General features: G+C 45.9%; 1 protein-coding gene across 1 annotated transcript in view; it reads right to left on the reverse strand.

The window, feature by feature from the left end:
* LOC724196 (retinal homeobox protein Rx1) overlaps window positions 1-9,647 on the reverse strand; it is a 36,842-nt gene extending 27,195 nt beyond the window's left edge. The window contains exon 1 of the mRNA XM_001119966.5: window positions 8,436-9,647. Within this exon, the coding sequence (XP_001119966.1) occupies window positions 8,436-8,610 (175 nt within the window). The 5' untranslated portion in view covers window positions 8,611-9,647. The remainder of the gene's footprint in view (window positions 1-8,435) is intronic.
* Between the last annotated feature and the right edge of the window lie 8,067 nt (window positions 9,648-17,714).

Below are 17,714 nucleotides of genomic sequence, written 5' to 3' on the forward strand. Positions count from 1 at the left end.
TCGAGGCGCGTTAATTGAAACGATACCGGAGTTAGAAATTGTTTAATTGATTCGGGAGAGAGAGAGAGAGAGAGTGACTTTGTGCGAGCCTAATTGGACGCCATCTTGCGGCGAAACTTGGTTCTCAAATCAATGGAAGGAATTGGATTCACTCGTTTTTACGAACGTCAAATGTTTCAAAACTGGTGGAATTAATTGTTGGAATTTTTTCGTCCAAGTTCTTCTTCTCCTTCCCTTTTGCTCCTTGATTAAATTTTCCGTAACTTAATATTTTTCGATTAAATTCCATCGAGATTAATTTATTTAGTTTCTGAGAAGTCAAATTAATTTTGTTATTGAAATTGAAAATTTTTCAGAAACTGCGGTAAAAATATATTTCGATGTGTTTTTGTTTAAGAATCAATTTTTCATGTATTTCCGTATTTAAAAACGTACATTTTGAAAAATCGTCGATCGTCGGCCAGAAAGGAAGCAAATTTCCCATTGCTCCATTTTGTCTTGTCACGTCCGTGCGTGATTGATATTTTTCCAGCCAAAATCCGTTCATCTTTACAAGATAAACATGGAAGAATTTTGGAAGAATAATGTAAAACTAATGTAAAACTAATGTTAGAAATTTACTCGAAAATAACATCACTTTCGACTCGCTTTAATATTTAATAAGCTTACTTTCTGAGAATAACTGATAAAATATTAAAGCGACATTAAAATGAAATAATTTAACGAGTTTATCAACTAAATAAATCGCAATTATGAAAAATTTATTCCTTTAATATTTCACCGACTACATCGATGTCGAGCCACGAATAAACAATTAATATTAAAAGTTCGCTCGCGTTCCGTGTTACGATAACTCGTTTCTACATCTAAGATTTTTTTAACTGCAATGGAAGGGGAGGGAAAAAAAAGAAAACACGGCGATCAAATCGTAAGATATTTCCCTGCGAGCGAACGCCTTCATTGCAATGGTAATCAACGCGGCCGACCCTTGCTATCGTTACTACTTAATAATTTAATTGTTCGCTGGCGTGCAATTATTATTCGGATATCTCTCGCTGCATCGACTGCGACGTTCAATTGTTACAGTGCTACAGTTCGTGAACTCTTTGCCTCGTGTTTTTCGCAAACACGATTTCGCGATCGAATTAAAAATATCAAAATTTCGAGTTCTTCGTTTCGTTTTTAAATCGAGAGAATCACGAAGCTCAATTTTAAAATTCGAAAGAACGGGAGAAATGAAAGTTTTCTCTCGAAAAATTGTATTTCGAAAAAAAAAATAGCTTTTTAATCGTCCACAGTTATAACGATATCGCTGTGTGGATATAAGCGAATGTCCCGCGATGGTCGCGAGGCTCGAAAGCAGGACGGAACTAGAATGCGGCATGCAATAAAACACCCCGTCGTGCACAATGTACCTACTAATAATTTAATTGTTCCCCGGCATGCGAGCCTTATTACAATCTCTCCATCGACGTCGTTCGCCCACGAATACGAATTCTCGCGCACGTACGCTCGCTCCCGAACGAATCGACCCGGCCACCCCACCTTATATATATATATATATATATTCCGCCTCGAAATGGATAAGAATCTCAAGAATGAGATAATTGCATTGATTACTCGCGTTATAACTTTACAACTAACTTCACATTTTTTTCCATTCCCAAATTGAATTAAATCTTGGAAAATTGCATCGTGGCTTTCAATTATTATCAGCTCGATAAATTTGTATAGATTTGTAACCACCCCCCTTAAGTATATAAATTACTCGCACTTAAATTATTTTCATAAATTTATCTCTCGATCGTAGTCGGTAGAACGTGGTAATCACGTGTTTTCATTGCTACACACACCTACACACACACACGAGTACACGGGATGGTAATCGTTCCTAATCGTTGATCAGCGCACGAATCACAGATATATCCTGCGACGAGCGTCTCTCCGCTTCCTTTGTTTCCGTCACCCCGTCGACTCCATCCCCTCCCTCCATCAACCCCCTCCTCCGTCCGTCTCTGTCTATCTCTGGCTCGACGATGTGTCGTCTCATTGGATTCGTCTAGGTAGTACCCGTCGTCGCTCGTCTGCCTATCGATCACGGAACGTTTCGGTATCCGCGCGATATAGCTTCCCCGACGGCCGGTGTACGATTGATCGACGACACCTGTGCGCCAATTACCACTCGCAAGCTTTGATCCAACGGTAATTCGGTTAAATCAGCGCGTCTCTCGCTCGCTCGTTCCCGCGAGATCACCTTCGACCGGTCTACTACGTCCGCCTCCCGTCGCAACGAGATCGATAAACAAACGGAAAAAGAAGACAATTTCGCGGAAATCGGATATGGACGCGGTTTCGAGTCCATCGGCGACAATAGAGGGATCGTTGCAACTCGAAAATTTAAAGATTTTTAAAGGTGTTTAAACGGCGAAAGATATCGAATTTTCTCGAAAAACTTGTTATATCTTTTTCGAGCTACGCGAAGATTTAAATTTGAAAATTGATCGTTTTAAAAAAAGAAGAAAGTAGAAACTCGAGTGTTTCGAGTTTATTCTTGAATAAATGGACATATTGCAAGGTAAATAGATATCGTTAAATTCATACTGTATTCGAGGGAAAGAATAGAGAAAAAAATTACCGATAAATAATTATTCCGAACGGCGAAACGGTACCTTTTCGAACCGTTTTACGTCCTGCCCGATTTCTATCTAGTTAAAAATCGATATCACAGTGATCATTAGTCACTCGAGCTTGACGCTATTTTGTTCCGCACTCGTTTAACGAGCGGGTTAATATCACGAGCACGCGACACCGTTTTATTCGACAAGGTAGGATCGATTAATCCTGGCCGTTTTCGTTTCGAGTTCCAACGTTCCGATCCAAGACCGATCGCCGATGGTGAGACTCGAGAAGCGGTCGAAAAACGACCTCTCCCGGCCAATAAATGGGTATGAAATTACACGTAATTGCCTCCTTCCATCTCCCCCTCCCCCCTCCCCCTTCCCCCAACGTTATATTGCCGTTGTCACGCGATCGAAATTACTCCCCTCCCTCCCTCCCTCCCCCTCCTAACAAAGCACTTTTACCTGCGGCGTTCCAGAACGGCCGCGACGCCGTTACCTCCTCCTCCATCGTATCAGGGACCTCTTTAATTCCTAACCTTACCTCTCAATGGGAACATTTTCTCCCTATTAATAATCATTCACTCGTTGTTATTTACATTCGCCACTTGGATCGCGCGTACAATCGATCGCTTCCTCTCTCTCGTTAATGGTAAACGAAAGAATCTTCCCCTTTCGCGAAAATGCGAGCGTGAAAAAACGCGTTTATAAAAGTGTCGAACATTTGAGCGAGGATAAACGAATATTTCATAATTAAATTTCATTCGAATTTGTTTGTACGTATCGAGCTAGATCGTTGATACGTTTTTAATCTTCGAGGAAATCGATTACACGTTCGAGGATATCTTGAACACTTTTAGCAATTTGTTCGATTAATAGAATCTTTACGAAATTCTCGAATATTTCCTATCAATCTCGATGGAAACAATTTCAAATTCGTGAAGTTATTTATCGAAAGATCCCATATCTTCGCAAAATCTACTGTCATTGCCGAGTGAATATAATTTTCGAAAACGCGATAATCCTTATTGAAATATTCTCGAGACGCAACTTTACACACGCTCCTCCCCCTCCATAAAAATTTCGATGAAAGAATCGATTATAGATCCAAGATCGGTATAACAAAGTATCTTGCCATCTTGGAACCAGAAAGAGAGAGAGAGAGAGAGAGAGTGAAAGACTCGATCGTTCGGAAACGCTCGTTCTCGGATCTCCCACAAAGACACCCGATTAATTGTTCTGATTCGTAGCAACGACATACTTTAATTACGCGGGGAGATTCGTGGAGGCCGCGCGTGATTAATTGGAAGCGTGCTCTCGAGCAGTTAGCTCGGTGCCGGGCGGAAAATCAGAAAGGATAATTGTGCGAATTACCAAGGAATTGATGCAATTACGGTGCGGAGTCTCGACGGCATTATCGCGGCGTTAAGGAAAGTTATTCGTTCGCCCTGCGGCTCATTATGCAGCGAAGAATTAATGAAATTTGAAAGTGCATTAATCTTCCAGCGCGCGTACAAGGTAAGATTGATTGCGCCACACTTAACGCTCCTCCCGCCTTTTCCTTTTCCTTCATTTTTCCCCCCTCCCTCCCCATCTTTATTCCCTCTTTATTCCTCCTGCTTCATTCCTCCCCCGCTCCTTAATTCATCCATCGAAATCGATTTATCTCAACAACCCGTCACTTCGAATTATATCCCTCGGCGTGGAAAAACTTGTCCAGCACGCCTAACTAACTAGATTGGTATAGTAATATTTCTTGCATTAACATAAGTAGTCGAATTCATTAGCACCACGGTTGAATGGAATAATAATCGATGATCCCGGATAGGAGAAAGAAAGAGGGAGAGGGAGAGAAAAAGGAGGAGAAAAGAGGGCACGGCAAACCGGACGAGATACGAATGATTAATCTCTCGTCTCTAACTGAAAATATTAACGATCGGTCCGCACACGTCCGGAGGATTGATCCAGCGCGAGAGATTCGTTTCATTAAACGCACGAACGAGGGGAAATTAAAACGGGCGACAGGCAAGCAAAATGTCGCGTTATATGAAAATGCGAGCAAAACGGTTTCCCGCTTAACCGTCCTTCCGCTTTGCTTTTTTCCACGAATGATTGTATTATGCGGCACGTTTGTGCGAAAAGATAATCGTTGAAAAATATCACGAGGGAAAAATATGCACGGATTGCGTTATATATCTGCAGTTTTGGCATCAACGTGGGACAGAATGCAATTTGAAAAGATGATTGTCAGGATTGTTAAAGTATTATCGAAGAGACTTCTTCTTTCTTTTTTTTTTTAATATCTATCTTAGAAGAAATCGTCGATTGCCTACGAAACGTCCATTCTAATTAAAACGTGGTGGAAACTCTCTCGGAATCCGCTCGATGATTGGAGAAAGACCACGAGGAATCCACTCGACGAAGATAACAGATCTGTTTTAAAGCTGCGAAAGTAGCCGCATCTGTAATAGTAGCAGTATACGAAGAAGAAGAAGAGGAAGAAGAAGAAGAAGAAGAAAAGGCAAACAAGATGGGAGAAAGAAGACGACGAAAAAGAGGTTGAAGAAGAAAGTAAGATGGGGCAGGCGCGATCCATTAGTAGACACGTCAATTCAGCTCTTAAGAAGCGACTGACTTAAAGCCGCTTCCATCTATCTTTTTTTTTTCTCCCTCTCTCTTTCTCTCCCTCTCTTAGTTATCTCTCTTCTCTATTCTCCTTTCCTACTTATTAGCGAGGACCGATCTCCCCCTTCCATCTTTTCTTCTTTCTCTCACACGGTATCATAATTAATGATAATTCGATTAGTAGAACAAAACTTGAACCTTAGCCTAATCAGCCTCCGTTCTTTCCCTCCCCGATTTTCTTCCTTCTTTTTCTAGTTTTAACATTCCCTATCCGCATCTCCATTCTTTCAATTTTCTCGCCACAAATTGGAAAAAAAAAAGAAAGCTCGATTATCGTTAATCTTCTCGGAAGAAATTACGAATCAATCTTTTTACAATTGAAAATTATCCGCGGAATTTCACTTTTCACTTGGAAGAGATACCACTTTCTTTTTTTTCCCTTCTTTTCAAGAAATAATAGATCGCTCTTCAATCCTATCCGCTTTCATTAACCAACCGCCGTATCCATTACTCAAACTCTTTCACCAATTATACCTGTACAAAATGGTCCTCGATTCGATTCACTTCCGATCTTCAATTCGACGACGTCCCATCTCTTTGTCCGCCTCTCTTCGCGCCGCGGATCCAACTTAATACAATCAAATAAAGATAAATCGAGGGCTACTTATGCGCTCCGGCTACCAAACGCGCCAGCGATTGATGGACGCTCGAATAATCTCTCGCTATCGGGGCACATTAATCGGCCAAGAAGAAGAAGAAGAAGAGGAGGAGGAGGAAGAGGAGTCAAAACCGCGTGGCAAATAAATCACAAAGTCATCCACGATGACTTTCTTTCCTTCCATACCACCCCCCTCATATCGATCTGTCCAGAGAGAGAGATTGCAACGAGCCGATCCTACCAGAGACGGTGACAAACGACAAGTGCATTATGCAAAAGCGTTTCGGTTATCGATTACCGTAATCCAGTCGCGGCCAACGAGATTACACGAAGCTTAGCCAATACAACAAACGGAATATCGACCGGAAGAGGATGGAATCCACGGTTAATTCCTCCCCCCCTCCGTCGAAACGGTTGCGGATTCTCTGCGCGGTTCTACATCGCCCGTGTACGTATCATCGATTCGTGCATATCTCTCCCTCATCCCTCCTTCAAAGCGTAACTCTTTTCGTTAACGGTGGCTTTCGATGACGCAGATCAAAAGGAAAAAAGGAAAAGGAAAAGGAAAGAAAAAAGAAGGGAGAACGATCGCCCATCGCCCGTACAAAATTGTTTTGTCGATTTTGACCCTTCCGGCGAGAGTGTCGCGTCGATAGCTGTGCGAACCGCGTGCAGCCGATACACAGAGGCGAGTGACATTGTAAAGGACAGTCGGTGGCTAGAAACGTTTTCGCAACGACAACGATCAAGTGGACGACGTGGTTCTGTTCTCGAAATTGGAATTATCGGATATACGTTGGGGATATATACGAGGCCGAGCCACTGGCACACCACCGGGTTTCGAAACCCGGACGACTAATTAGCAGCCGCGTGCACGGAGCCCCCCCTGCCACCGGCAACCAGATCGTCGCGATACGTAACGATTTTTCAATTACGCGTTTATTCGCATTCTTCGCGGATAATTCGTCGAGTCGAATTCTGGAAAGATGCTGAGGGGGGAGGAAAGATCTTAATTTCGAGGGTTGTTATCGTCGAGGGGGAGAGGGGAGTGGATTCGTCGAAGTTGAAGAGAGGGAGGAGTGCAAGCGCCTCTCGTTTATGAATGGGCAATCGTATCGTGAATGGGAGGATTAATATTTGAACGAGGGATGAAAGAGTCGGTGAAACGATTATTGAAAATCGCGAAGAATTTACGATGCACGCCGATTTACGTAATGGGATTTTGTTCGTAAAGTAAATTTGTCGAATGTACTTTCGTTCAGATTGGATTAACCGGATATTTTGTCCCCGTGTAGGTGTTCTATTTGATTTACTATTATTCAATGATATTAGCGTCGGAGGGAATCTTCGATTTGGTCGATTTCAAATTGCTGAGATAACTCGGTACACAAAGGTATACGATTAAGCGATAATGAGATGTATAATTGGACGTAATAAATAATCTCAGACGAGATTAATTATTCTTATTCGTCTCTCGATTCGATCGAGGCTAGTTGACTGGCTGGCGGTACATTTTGATAATTAGAGTCGCGGGCAAAGTAAGATGTATCGTATCGATGCTCTCGGGCATAAAATTATCGCGAGCGTCATCTCAATTTGCCTAACTAACGTATCATTAACCGACCCGTTACGAAGAACACTGTCACGCACGCGGTACGCCAATTTATTTGTCCTGTTAATCGTGACAACCACACCAACGTATCGAGCCAACTAACTACACTTTTTATGGACATTGGCTCCGTTAACTTCTCTGCATAATTCTTGCCGAGAACGTAAATCGAAACGTAATCATTAACGTTAAATAACTTGCTTGATAATAGCGTAATTCTCTAACGGTATCTTTTAAAAATTTTATCCCGTGTAAAATTTCAGCCGGGTGAAAACATCCGTGAGAATTTCACTCGATCTTTCTCCACGGATGATGTTTCTCTCGTTGACGATACGATTAAATCAAAATCTCGATTCGAAAGCAGTAATTGGATGAAATGATCGATCGAATCTGCTTTATTAATAAGTCTCCAAGGGTAACTTGAGCCGTTTTGGGATTTGCCGTTCTGGATCCGATACTCTGGGGCGGCTCGCTCCACTCTCATCTCTCTCGTCACTCGTACCAATCCGACGGAACAAACCATGGACGTTTTATATTAATTACGTCTTATCATTACGCTTAATTTCCAGTAATTTTAATAAACGGATCACGTCAAAACGGATTATTAATTAATTATATATATATATTTTCTTTCTAATTCCTGTTTTAAAAAAAATTATTTTTCGTTAATCAAACATGATTGACAATAACTCGTTCTCCCCTCCCCCCTCTATCTATCTGTCTCTCGTAACTTAAAAGTTGAATTAAAACGCTAATCGATTTAAAAACCAATTTAGAAAATTGCATAATCGAATTGCCACTCGGTCGTTACGTTCAAACATCTAAAAATTGAAATTCAAGAATGTATATCTGTTATGCAATCTTCGCTTATTACTTATTCCAATCGAATCAAGGAATGAGAATAAAAGCTAAACGTTTTTATTACCTGCGTTTTCCTGCGCGTCTCGACCGTTATCCTCCATTTCCTGATGACTCCTCTTATTGTTCGCCAGTCCGAGGATCGCGTCGATGCTGTGCCTAGGCGTACTGCTCGCTGGTTTCGGCAGAACGATGTCCTGGCTGTTCTGCGACGCGGTGTCGACTAGCTGTTGGGAATCCATCGTGGGAAAATATCCAAAAGCGTTGTGATCCCAAAAGGTTAAAGTTATCGCTATTTGTTTTGTATCGCCTATCCTTTCCTGCGAAAGGATCTGTCGCGAAAGAAACGTTTGTAAACACACTACTAGCTTAATCGATGCACGAAACGATTGTCCAATACACGTGAATTGCAAAATACATTTTGAAGATCGTTCCACCACGTATCGTATCGTATCTTCTTCTGTTGCAAGACTCTCTTATTATTAACGTACACTTGGGATTATTAAGAATTCCTGTTATATCATCCAACACCACAATTTTCGTACACGTAGCGTTTTGTATCGAGTCTGTTTATTTACTGGATTACAATGTCCACACGATGATACACAAAACTATGAAGATACCATTGGTTCGGTACTACACCTCTCATGGCTCGTCCTTGCCGCACAACGACACATATTTTAGATACAATTTCTTCGCCTCCAATTTCTTCCACACTCCACGATCAACCTCCTTCTCCTCCTCCTTCTCCTCTTCTACTCCGTCCAACGATTCGACGAAAGAATCCTCGATAACATCACGCGAGGTTTTTCCTTCCTTCCTGCTGGATCTGCGCCTCGAACAATTGCACCTCGCCTGTCTATCTACGAGCTCGAAAACCGCTCGAAAAAAACCGTGGCCCGTCCTATTCCCAGCCCAGTTTGGAAACGAACGGATGGAACGAAGAGACGGAAGGAACGGTAGGCGCAGCGTGGATTCGTTAACGGCGTGGAGGAAGCGGCGGCGGGTCAGAAGGTGGAATAAAATTGCGGCCGGTTAAGGTCGAAGTTGTTGAGCGTGCGTCGTGCCAACGAGGACTAGTCGGTTGGCCGAGCAGCGGGGTGGCCTTTGTTGTGTGGCGCACAACTACCAAGTAATACGATGGTTCGATGGGAAGAGGTGGTCCAGGAGTTGGCGTGCGAGGCGTGGCCTGGCTCCACGAATCCCCTGTCGCTGTTCGTGGAATTTCGAGCCAATCGGGGTTTCGATCCGAGAACATGGCGAGGCAGTGGTGCTCAACCGCCACTGGAAACGCGTCACCCTCTCCCCCTTTCGTGCCCCTAGGTGGGGTTAATTCGCAGGGGGGAGGAGGAGGAGGTGGACTCTCGGAGTCGGGCTTCTGTGACACCGTACGTCCACCACGTACGCCGACTACTTCCCCCGTGTGTGTACGTGCGTGTCGTACGTGGCTGGCTCGAGTGTGTATCGGCTCGAGGGATGGATACAACGAGCGATTGAGCGCGCGCACACGCGGAGGGGTTGCTCGCGTAAACGGGCGCCATATACAACACGACACGACGCTCGCACGTACACACGTACGCGAGGCCGGTGCGGCTTGATTCTTGCGGCGGATTCTGGCATCCCCAGTAATTGCCAGAAATGAGGTAAAGCTTACCGCTTACGCCAAACCTCCTACGCTTCGTGCTGGATGCTCGTACCGTTTGGTGGCGACTTGCCGCGCGCGTTACGCGATACGGTAACCCGCGTATTACGCGTGCACCAGACGCCCGCAATTTTTCCAAGACAAGTAAGGAGTTAAGCCGAGTTTAAACTCCCTCCCTCCCTCCCTCCCTCTCTCTCTCTCTCTCCGTCCCTCTATCCTATCCGAAGGAGGAACCGCGTCCGGTAGGGGGATGATGACGTTTCAGCGTCGTAATTGCTTCGTTTCGATCCTACTCTGCCCCCGTTGTTGGATAATCTCGTTTGTTCTTTGACGATGAGAGTTTGCATTCCCTCTTGATACACAATGCCCGCGCGATGCATGATAATTAATTGTGAACAATCTTTCTTTTTTTCCCTCTCCCCCCTTCCTTCGTCTTTTGTTGATCTCGATTACGAGATCTTTCGATTCTAATATTTAATTTCGCTCATCGGCTAATATTTAATCCTTTCAGGTTGGGAAAAAAATTTTCATTTCTCGCGTGTTCTCCGGGATGCGCGCGCGGACGGTGGTGGATATCGGTGGATAAATATTTGTCCAACATTTTCCGAACGTTATACGAATATATATATATATATATGTAGTAAACTTTCATCTTTTCTCGTGGGCGGATGATGGAGAAACGCCGTATAGAGGAACAGATTTTTATCTCGATTTTCTTTCACAGAGTTTCAGAGTTAGCTTTGTAACAAGGAGAACGGACGACGTTCGTTTTCGTCCTCTCTGTAACTACTCTCTCTATATCCACGATTGTTTCTTCTTTTTTTCTTTTTTTTTCTCTCTCTCTCTTTCTCTTTCTCTCTCCGTACCCGAAAAACCAGAGAGCACAAAACAAATCCCCGTTTCCCATTCCGCATTCGATTCCGCGTATCGTTGTTACCATTTGGCGTTTTAGCCCAGGGGGAAGTGTACGCCCACAAAACCGCGGCACAAAAGATATCCGCCTGTAGCGAAACAGTAGCTGCTCAAAATCGATCCGCCGAAAATCCGAGGCAAATTATACGGTTGCGGACCGATTCACGGACCTAACGTTATATAGAAAATCCCGCCCCCTCCTGTCCACGCGTCCCGCATTATAATTGCGCCCCAGAAATAATGCGTCAACGTCGCGCACCGCCTAAACGATCCGTGTTACGAGTAATTGAACTTGGGAAACGAGTCGATCGAGTTTCCATTTATACGATTCCAATTTGGGATTCAAATTTATATGATTTTTATGCGAGTTCTGGAAAAGCTAAAAAGAAATGAGAAGAATGTGAGGGGGATAAACGCGTGGGTTCGTAATAAAAAATTCATAAGCGGATATATTCTAATAATGATAATAACATATGATCGTTAGATCATTGGACATTTGTTCATGATCCGGAGAAACGTTTGTAGCTAAAGAGTGAAAAAATATTCACTCTCAACGAAAAAAAGAAAGCTTCCTTATATCGAAAATAAATTCCTCTAAGTGTAAATAAAAATTTTCTAATTCGATTTAATCGCGTTCCTCGTACATACAATTGTTATATTTTTTGATAAAAAGCAAAATGTCACTGATCGTTGATTTCAGGGATGAAAGGTCCTCCATAATTTACAAAAATTTAACGAGAATCGATGAATTTTTTAATAATTCGTTAAAATAAATATTTTAAATTAATAAATTCCTATTACTTTCCCCGACAAAACGCATCAGGTATCACGGGATCCATGTATCGATCCTCTCGAGAGATCCTTTCGTACGCGTTTCGTTCCCACGTGCCGTTCGCATCACCGTTTACACGCGTTAACAAGCGACGCCGTTTTCCACGCCGGCCAATCTCGGCCACGAATCTGGCTGTCTACCCGGCACGAGTAAGTGGAAAGTGCTTTTAGCCTGTGCAGAAATCAGATCGCAAGTTGCATTTAACCGGATCCCATTTAACGCGATAAATATCTGTCGGAGGGAGCCGGGGTAAAACGTTACTAGATCGACGCGTTTATTTCGTCCCGGTTCCGGAGCACTTAGCTCCAGTTTTACCTAATTTCTCGAACGTTGATCCTTGTTCGAGCCGAGCGCTCAAGGGATTCGGAACGCCGTATCTGGCAGGATTGCACTCAGGTAGACCCGGTTAAACGTTTCAACCTGTGCAGCGGTTATCGTATCGTCGAACCGATTTTTCCAGATAAAGGAAAAATCCTTCTCCCTAATTCCGTGTAATTTTCAGTCGTTGCAACGAAAAATAACTGTATTGAATTGAAATCGAGAGATCGTGATGAATTTTCATCGTAAACGTTCAACTATTCCATTAAAGCAAGAGAGATGCTCGATTCCTTTTCGTCTTGGAATTTTTATTCGAATTATCCAAGCAGATTCGTCGAAGAAAGCAACTCTGTTTGTACGCTCATTACAAAATTGGAAATAAACGTAAAGCCCATTTCTCGGGGACGATCATCCACGATTATATCTGAATATAACCTCCCTGTATAAAGGAATTTTAGTACAATATCCAAAATGCGTTACAAGATATCCCATTCATCCTCCAATAAAAGGGAACGAGATCGAGTCTCCCTGTTGAAATTGCCGAGAAATCCCGCGTGGAGAAAGCTACAGCTCCATCGAAATCCTCATTGTCGTAGCGTCTTAAGGATCGGCGATCGGGAGCGATCGGGCGTGATTCACAATGGCGCGTGTCCGACGCCAAAGGGACGTCGAAAGGAGCAACCGTGGATGGACCTTGGAACGAGCCGTTCGTGCAAATCGGGAGACGCGAGTCCTCGAAAACTAGGCATAATAAAGGAAAAACTGGGCCGGTCTATTCACGTGGATCCTCCTGGCAGCTGCATGGCGGCCCCCGATGACCGAGATAAGTCTAATTTCCTTGTATCCCGGCCATTGAGACCGTTTGCACGCCGACGAAAATCCGCTCCAATTTTTCCCTGAACCGATTCCCTCGGTAATTCGGTCATTGCGGACGAGGATCGCGCGAGGTGCGAAATGGAGAGAGAGAGAGAGAGAGAAAGAGGATGAAAAGAATCCAAAGCGATCCTAGCGGGCGCGGATTGCGGAACCGAATGTTTTCCGCGTTGTGAATCGTGGAAGAAAAGGTTGTTTGGGCTACGGTAGCCACGGGTGGTGTCGCGCGAGAGGCGTCGGTATTGTTGGCAGGATTTCGCGACAGGTTTTGGGAAAACTCTCAGCGGGGGTGGCCGTGGAAGAAGGATCTTCAGATTTCTGACGTTTAATCCGTCACGCCATCCGCTGTGAGGGTAGTCTTGGAGAGGGTGGTATTGGAATTGTGCGAGGGATTTCCGCGCTTCGATTTCTCTCCGGTTCGTGTAAACCGTGTGGTAATCTATTACTTTTCTTTCTCTTTTCCTTTTTTCTAGAGATAAAATTCGTAGACGAGAGAAAAAAAACTCGAAAAGGAGGGACACGTTATTTGCCAGATCGATCGTCAGGGAGGCAAGGAGGATTGTCGCGTTGCGGCGAACGCCACGAATTTAGGTTTCATTTTTGGCTTTTTCGGCGGTTTCGATTCGTTGGACGGCCGGCTCTCAGTGGCGTAGCCCGCGACTAAAACGCCGACTAAAAACCAGAACCGGAATGAAAATCACAGACCGAGCGAAATGGCAATGGTTGCCGAGAATTAAAAGAACAATATACATCGGTGGCGGGGAAACAGGTGGACGGAGGATTAGGTCAGAGAATCGAGTTAGAAAAGATCGAGGGGATGTGTACGCACCGCGCGCAACGCGCGTTTCGAACACATCGCGAAAGCGTATTCGTTGTATCGGGTTTTTAATTCGCGTTCCGCGCCGATAACCGGCCCTCCATCGTCTGCAAGGATTCCACCGCGGTGGGAAACGCAATTTCGCGTTCGCAATTTCTTTCCACATTGCGCGACACAATCGGCGCAATAATCGACGCTGTGGGAAAAAATGCGCCAACGGTTTTTTACCGGCCGATAGAAAAAAAAAAAAAAACAACCGTCGATCGAACCAGTTTCCCGTTTGTTTACGCTCGTAATATCGGCAAGCAAAAGAGAGAGGAGGAAGGGAGGGGAGGGGACTACCGTGACGAGGCATCGTGGCGAAATACCGGTCAATCGGCAAAGGATTTCTCTCTCCCTCTCTCTTCAACGGAGAGAATTCTCCTTCGAGTGAAGGAGCAAACGAAATTTCGAAATCACGAGGCGAGGGAAGAAGGATCGACGAGGCGCGGCCTGGAATCACGCGAGTACGAGCCCGTGATGAGAACCACTGAGACTGCATATCCAGAGAGCAAATTACCTTTGCAGCCCACAGGACAAAATCGTTCGTCCTCGTCTCTCTCGCGTCGGCGGGAGCACGTTTGCCTCGTTTCGCCTCTCCTTCGCTCTCTCGCCCTTTCGCTCGCTCTCCCTTTCTCCCTCTCTCTTCTCCCTCGCTCTCCAGGCACACACCTCTCTGTCTGCCATTCCACCGATCTCTCCCGCCTCCCTACACCCGCGCTTCGCCGTCCTCCGTGGTACTCCGGCTTAATTAACTGTGTATACACTGCAGTCAACTCCTACCGTTGTCTTGCTCCCGCCAATTGGAGCTCGAGCCGAGGTCCTCCTGCTCCACACGCCGGCGACGGCCACGACGAAGACGAGGAGGACGACGACGACGACGACGACGACGACACACGCCACGGGTATCCCTCGGTTTAATTCTCGCGGCATGATTTCATCAAGTCAACCATCTCCGAGTTGCGTCCCGCTCGCACCGGCCGCTGTTTTCCTTTCCCTTCCCCGCCCGCTCTTTCCTTCCCGTCCCGCGAACTTTGTCCATTTCTCCAACTCCCCGTTCGAGACGTCGCCAATTAATTAACCATCTGCCGATATCCTTGCGTTTGCCGAGAGTCGCGAGAAGTAACTCTCACGATTCAAATTCAAAGATCGCCGGCGTAGCAAATTTATCGAGGATTCTCTCGTTCTCTCGCGATATTTTTATCCGCGCGTTTGTCCACGGGTCGAAAAAAAAAAATTCGCCGCGTGAGAGGGGAAAAAGAAAAATTCGTCCCTCCCGTAGAAAAATGACGAGACACGAGGATGCGTAAACGAGCGACACTCTAGGCCCTCGGTCGATCCCTCGAAACGGTGTCGCGGCGGGTGAAATCGCGGCGAGATCTCCCCGACGCCTGCGTTATCGCGCCCCCGTTTCATCGCCGGCGAGCACCGGCACGAGGGCAAGAGACAGAGGAGGACGGTGGTGGGCGCGCGCGAAAGGGAAGCGGAGCGAACGGCGGAGAAGTGGGAGAGACGACGATTTGGCGTGTACAAAAAGCACAAAATTTAATTTCGGCCCCCTCGCGCACGCAATATACGAGGCTTGGTATATTCGGGCCGGGAAGGGACGCCGAGGTCCTCTCCAATAGCGTTTAGCGGTACGTTAACTATCATTCGGTCTCGCCCTGGGGCCAATTCGCTAACCCGTGTTTACCGATGCCCAGGGCGCTGTTAAATAAACTACGGGGACGACGAGAATCCGGGGTCGGACAGTCGTACGCGCGATTAAAAGCGTAACTCGGGGAACCCACTCGCGGAGGAATCGCGATCGAGTTCGCGGATCTTTCCCTTTCCTTCGATGATTTCGAACCAATCGTCGATCGATAATTATCTCAAGGTATACACACGCTTGGAAAGATACGGAAAATTCTTTCTTCTTCGTGACGAAATGTTGAAATTAATCGACGATAAAACGTGTTACGACGAATTCTTTCTTATCTCGGCAATTAAATCGCAATGCCCTTCTTTATTATCTTTTCTTGGGGATCGAACGAGGGGATAAGCACGAGGGTAATAATTTGATCAGAAATGGGTGAATCGAGGAAGAACGAGATCAACCGTACGAGATAAGGGTAAGCGCGTTCTCACACGCGTGCGCGTACGATGTTTGGCCGATGTTATCAAATTTGAAATCGATTACACGGGCTTTGTCGGATCGCTGCAGATGGACCAACCTTGCTTCCTGCTGCGTGCATATGTGCCAAGACACGCGGTGGAAAGGCGCGAGGCGTGCGCTCCAACTTGCCACGTATTTATCCCTGTTGGATACCTTTGTAGCCGGTTTCGAGAGGTACCCTTTCGGGCCATGTGTTCCGTTTACCGAGTCTCTGTGTTTGCTCTCTCTTGCTCTCCGTCGCTCATTTCGATTCCTCTCCCTTTCGCCATTATTACTCGTTACTCAACCCATGATCCCGTGCTCGCAATAATCGCAATGGGATTTTTGTCAACACGTATCATTACCGGATCGTCGAGCAGGATAACTTTGTAACCCGCAGAGTCGTAAGCATCCTTGCTGTTTGCGTTCTCTGATTGCGTCCAATACGTGATGAAATACTTTTTTCTAAAAGCGTTTATATTTCTGAAATTCTTCTCCCTTTATTAATATCTTCAATGATCGAGAAATTGGAATATTAGAGATCGGAATTAGAGAGCAAGAATACGTAAAATTACGTATATACGTATATATAAAACAGTAGCCAGTTTTGAATGGAAGATTGCCGTGAACGAAACCGGAAGCGAAGCGGCGGGCAGAATTCGCGAAAGTGAAGCGAAGACCGAGAAGTAACGAGATCAAGGTAACGGAGTTCATCCGGCTCGTTTATCGGGCGCACGAGCGGCTTTCCAGCTTCCTCTCCAGCCTGGATCAAGATCCACGAATGCGTACGACCGAGACGATTTTCCTTCGCTTCGCCCCTTTCTTCTCGCCTTCTCCTCTCCTTCCTTCTCCTCTCCTTCTCGGACCGCTCTCGATCGAAGCTGTGCGCGCCACGCTACACACAGGTGGCCTCGCTCGTTTATGCGAACGGAATTTACGCGTCTACGGCACATGGTGCACGGGTGACTCGGCTTTATAAATCCGATGTTCGTCGGCGTTGTGTGTCGGGATTCGGCGGTGGCGAGGCGAGGCAAGACGAGGCGAGACGAGCGCCCTCCGCCAGCCATGTTTGCGGGTTTATAAATTGGGTTCGGCGCTGGGGATTTTTCTATTAGGACAAAATTGGTTCTTTCAACCGCCACCAGGGCGGTCGGTCCTTCCCCCTCCTCCCTCCCCCAGGCCTCGTCGTTTCAGAACCGACGGCGTTCCACGCTCACCCGAACTCGTCGATCCTCTCTCCGTGTGTCCTCTCTCTCTCTCTACCTCCCTCTCCTCTCCCCTTTCCCGCCCAAAACCTCTCTCCTTTCAATCCTCCTCCTCTCTCTCTCTCTCTCTCCCTCTCTCTCCATTCCTGTCTACCCCTCTCACTCCCTGTAGCTTCTCATCCGGCTGTCCTCGTCGCGAGCGAGAGAACGAGAGGTCCGCTGTGATGGGGTGATTTGCCAGGGGCTGATGTGCCTCCCCGGTAAGGGGAGGGGATGCTCGTGGCAGCTCTCAAAAGTCGATATTTCCGTCACCGGTGTTATCGGTGTTTCCTACATTCTGTGTCCAGCGTCACCATAAACGAGGTTACCGATCAAAGTACCGCCGCCGCCGCCGCCGCCGTCGTCGTCGTCGTCGTCGTCGTCGTCGCCGTCCTCTCCGACTTCCCGCGGATCCAATCCGCGTCTATGGATTCGCCACCGATCGTTTTCCATCTCTCCAATCGGTTTCTCAAACGATAATGGACATTGTTACCTTTCTCTCTAACTTTATTCTCCGAATCCCATCCCGAGGAAA

This window comes from Apis mellifera, linkage group LG1 (genome assembly GCF_003254395.2).
Source record: "Apis mellifera strain DH4 linkage group LG1, Amel_HAv3.1, whole genome shotgun sequence".
Taxonomy (NCBI): domain Eukaryota; kingdom Metazoa; phylum Arthropoda; class Insecta; order Hymenoptera; family Apidae; genus Apis; species Apis mellifera.